General features: G+C 57.8%; 1 protein-coding gene across 5 annotated transcripts in view; it reads left to right on the top strand.

Annotated features, from left to right (window-relative positions):
• Positions 1–1655: 1655 nt before the first annotated feature.
• The window catches only part of NIN (ninein), a 64323-nt gene continuing 61248 nt past the window's right edge, over positions 1656–4730 (top strand). For all 5 annotated transcript variants that reach the window (XR_001411330.1, XM_014936816.1, XM_014936813.1 and 2 more), the window contains exons 1-2: positions 1656–1750; positions 4533–4729. Coding sequence is in view for 4 of the 5 variants with exons in the window: in XM_014936816.1 (XP_014792302.1) it covers positions 4554–4729 (176 nt within the window). In the remaining variant the exon portion in view is untranslated. The remainder of the gene's footprint in view (positions 1751–4532; position 4730) is intronic.

Here is a 4730-nt window from a genome sequence, read left to right as displayed (position 1 = left end):
GATGGTATTGAGGTGCAAAGCAGCTGGGGGCTGCGGGAATGATGACCCTGCTCAATGGGGAGGAGGGACCGCCAGCTGTAAAAGCTGACTTTGGTGGTGACCCTTGAAGAACCGGGCGTGCTGTGGAGTGATTTACCGATATTTGGGTGCTTTATTGTCCTTCTGGGCTTTTATTTTTCCCCCCCACCCACCCTTCCATTTGGTTTCTCAGTGGGACCCTTTGTGGCCCAAGAGGGGACGGGGTGGGCTGAGCTCAGAAATGCCCCCGGTGCAGGCAATGGGGTGGGGGTTTGGGGGTGTACGCAGCGCGTCGTGGTGGCTTAGTTAGCCACAGCTGTGATATGGATGAGGTGGTTCATTAGGGAAAGGAGATAATGAGTTAGATGAGACAACCCCAGCGCCGGCTTCCCAGCCAAGGCTCAAGGGTCTGGTTTCGGTGGCTGCTGGGCGTCTCGTTATCAACCCTGCCATTAAAAAGTGGGGTCCTGGTGGGTTTTGCCAGCTGTGTTCCCCTCGTCCTCCTTGAACCAAGCTCAGAGAGAAGGAAAAGTTGCTTTTAACTTCCCCACGCGTGGCCTTGCTCTTCAGAGTGGGGTGGACCCTACGTCTTGGGGGGGGCGGGTGCTCGTGTTTTGGTGGTGGCCCCGTGATGCTGGTTGCTAATTGCCAGGCCCTCATTTGGGTCAAGGCAATTGAGAGTAGCATCGAAAGGACCATCTTTTCTTGCTGTCCCTTGAAGGAGATGACTTGCTGGAGGTCACCACCGCCTTCTGCAGAGGTTGGGACAGTGGGAGCGTAGCCCGTGGCCCTGGAGAGGGGTGGTTGGTGATGCAGCTCCTGAGGGCATCTGGGCAGAGCATCCCTGGAATCTCCACTCTGCATCAGCAAAGGCACTGTTTGCATTAATACCATTTTATATTTTTTTTTGGTGCAAAAAAGGCTTTGTGCTAATTGTAGTGTTTTTGATGGTGCCATTGATTGACCAGGTGATTTGTGTCTTCATTAGTTTGAGGCTAAAGCTTGGAGGTTGGTATAGATTCCAGGCACTTAATATGCAAAGTGGTAATAACTGTTTAAGCCTATATTGTTTGAGTTAAATTTAGCTGAGAATTCAGTCACGTCAGGCTCTCTACATTGTGCGCCGTGAAGGTTATCTGGCTCTCAAGAGGGGGTGGATTTAAAGGAAGGAAAGAAACGCCGGTGAAAACTTCCTCTTCTCATCATCCCCGAGCGCTTTTGCTTTCCCAGGGCTCGTTGTGTGTGTGGGGGGGCAGAAATAAGGAATAATGTGGTTGTGACTCCGAGTGGTTCTCCTGAACCTGCGCCGTCTGCTCAAGCTGCTCACTTTGGGGGGGACTCGACATGATGCTATAAATCTGAACAAAGTGCTGCCCGATGTTGGGGCATGGTCCTTCTCCTCGCAGGGGACCTGGGGAGCCCCTGCTCAGCTGCCACCCCCCCCTACACTCCCCCCTTCTATTATCCTGCAGCCCTCCTGCATCTCAGCTGCTGGCCCATCTGGAGCGGAGATGAAAGGCTGGGCTTTAATTCGGGCTTTGTGTCGCCTCTTGTGTTTTTCCCCCCCCCACCTCCTCCTCCTCCTCCTCCTCCTCTTCTCCTCTTCGCCCTTTCTCCGCTGCCAGTCTCCCATTCCCAGAGCGCGGAAGCTCTTCCGCACCGGGTCCCTGATGCCACCGACCTCATTATTTTGACTGCTGGGTGATGCCAGGCAGCCCGGCGAGCTCCTCAGGTAGGAGGGTTGGGTTGGTTGGGGTTGTGTGTTGGTTTTTTTTTCATTTCCCCTTCTCTGGAAGCAGTCACTGCTGAATAATTCAGGCGGGAGTAGGCATCTTGGGTCACCTTGCGCAGCCGGCTGCGTGCCGGAGCTGCCTTCCTAAGATGGAGGTTGCTCAGGATGCGTGTGGGGTGGCCTCGGCAGCTCACCACCCTTGACTGCCCGCAGGTAGGCGAAGAGCTTTGCCCTTCTTTCTTGATTTCTGAAGCTTTTTACGCTGGAGAGCATGAAATCCCCTCCCTGGGGGTGGCTGGGTCTCACCCAGCTGGTGGGGAGCCTGGTGGGCTCTCCCCATGGGGACACACGAGGCTGCTGGGGCCACCGTCCTTCATCAAAACTTCCCCATGGGTTGTGGGGCAGGTCTGGCCCCAGGCAGGGACCGTGCCCCCCATGCTCTTCTCCTTTGGCCATCCTATTTTTCTTGCTGGTTTTACGGGTTCCCCAGTGCCTCCTCCCCCAGCCCATCTGGACCCATGGTGGGGTAAGTTTTTGGGGCTGCCTGTTGGCACGGCACTAAGAGGAGGGGGGGGTGACCCCAATGCTCTGGCAGCACGGGGACATGTTGGGAAGGTGGCATTTAGCTCTCTGCGCCGTCTGACTGGGGGAACTGGTTCTGGTTGGTGTGGATGGAGGGTCAGGTGCTGGAGAGGTCTCTAAGGTGGTGGGGGGGGACAGGAGGTGGCTGACCCTGAAGATGAGAAGCTCAAAAACGCCTGGGAAGTTCCAGGGATTGGAATCACCTGGGAAAGGGGGATGTTGGCATGAGAACTGGGGGGCTCCTTCGCTGCCTTTCCTCCTGCTGGCAGACACCTGGGGTTTTGGGGGGCTGGCTCCTCCTTTGCACCCTGGGTCGAATGCAAACGTCGGTGCACCCTCCCTCCTCCCCACAGCCCTTGGGTGCTTTGCTGAAGCAGCTCAAGAGGCATCTGGGGATGGGGGGGGAAAAAAAAAACCAACCAGGGGACGTGGAGGGTGTGAGGCTCTGGGGATGGGGAGGGATTGTGTTCTGCTGCCTCAAGATGTTTGGCGATGATGATGTCCTTGTTGGTGTCACCGCAGGAGGAAGGACAGCCAGGCTGGGCTATTTCTGTCCCACGGACCATGGGTGCAGCCTGGCACTGGCCCTGCATCCCTTGGCAGGCACGGGAGCCTGGTGGCCACTCTGCATTGGCATCTGCTCCCGTGGCCAGGGAAATCAAGGATGCGGCTACTGCAGTGTCTGCCCCGGAGATTTCCCAGTTACCCGGCTGTGCTGGTGGGACTGGGCTTTTCCGATGGCCCCTCTGCCACGGGGTGCTTGTGTGACCTGACATGGTGGCTCCTGATGCTCTTGGAGATCAGAGAGATCCTCGAGGCTGGGGTGGTGGGCAGGGGGTGCAGTTGGGGTGCCCCTCGCAGTCTGGGCAGTCCTGCCTGTTCAGGGATGTCTGCGATGCAGAGAGGCAGGAGAGGAGATGGCTGCTCCGTAGCAGGGCTTGGATGGTGAGGGGGTTTGGGTAGGACCACCTCCCCTGCTTTGGGAGACCTGGCTGAGACAACCTGCAGCAGCGTGGGGAGAACAAAATTCAGATGGAGACCTGGGCTGAGGGTGGCTGAACATCCCAGGGCTGTGTCCTTGGGACATGGGGTCCCTGCAATGTCCATGGCCACTCGGTGTGCCCTGGGAAGGATGGCTGTGGTGTCTGGGGTGGTGGCATGTCCCCCCCCCATGGTGCTATCCCACTGGGGTGCCCTGCTGTGGCCCTGAGCTGGTGGGAAGCCCTGCAGCCAGGCTGGGTAAATGGATGCCAGTTGAATCCTTCATTTCAGACAGGAAATTTCCCTCCCTGCTCCCCTGCCAAAACAATTCCCAGGGCTGTGATGCTCTGGGAAGCACTGGGGTGAGAGAGATGGAAAAATTGTTGGCTCGGAGGGGAGGATGAATCCCTCAGGAGAGTGGTGGGGAAACCACCTGGGCTTCGTTTGCTGGGGTCAGCTCTGCTCCAGGGCTGGGTTTGCTGCCACCCTGGCCGTGTCCCCTGTCAAACACTTCTGCCTTCAGACCTGAAGTACCTAAGGGAGGGCAGTGACCCAGGGGGGACATGTCCTCCCCAGGTGCAGGGCACCCTGTGGCTTTGTGCCGGGGTTGTGGAGGAAAGCAGGGATGCAGGATCCTCCAGCAGGGATGCTCCATGCTGGGCATCAACAGGGCTGGTGGCACCTGGGGCTCCCTGCACCCAGGACAGCATCAAAAGGGGCATATTTGGCACAGGGATGTTTTAGGTTGGTGGAGAGGGGTGTACAAGGTGGCTGGGTTGGGGGGTGAGGCAGTGGTTGGGATCTCCTGCCCACCCCATACTTTGCTCCCTGGATGCTTGTTTATCTTCTCGTTAAGGGTGGGCAAAGCATCACCTGCAACACCTGGGAACCAGCAGAGCTCAAGGGAACAATTTTCCCCCTACAGCACCTCAGCTGCTCCAGCTGAGCAGAATGAGCTGCTCGTGGAGCCACCTGGGCTGTCCCCACCCCATGGGGACCACCACTCTGCAGTCTTTTTTCCTTTGGTCTTTCCGCCGTGCGACTTCTGGCTTCACCCACCGGGATGGGAGAGGCCAGAGGGGTGGTAGAGCACCAGGTTCACTTAATGGGAACAAAACCTGCCCCGAAAAGCTTCGTGGGGTCTCCTTGCACCAACCTTTGGGGCTTTTTTGCCTTTCATGCTGCGATTGATGCTCACTATCCCCATCTCTCCCCGCAGGTGAGCGTGGCAGGCTATGGGATGGATGAAGCTGAGCAGGACCAGTATGAAGCTCGCCTCAAGGAGCTCTTCGACAGCTTTGACAGCACGGGCACGGGGTCCCTGGGGCAGGAGGAGCTCACTGACCTCTGCCACATGCTGCACCTGGAGGAGGTGGCCCCGGCGCTGCAGCAGACCCTCCTCCAAGGCAACCTCCTA

Source organism: Calidris pugnax, unplaced genomic scaffold, assembly GCF_001431845.1.
Source record: "Calidris pugnax isolate Ruff unplaced genomic scaffold, ASM143184v1 scaffold10, whole genome shotgun sequence".
Taxonomy (NCBI): Eukaryota; Metazoa; Chordata; class Aves; order Charadriiformes; family Scolopacidae; genus Calidris; species Calidris pugnax.
The sequence above is the reverse complement of the archived record's forward strand: the minus strand, read 5'-3'. Positions and strand labels throughout refer to the sequence as shown.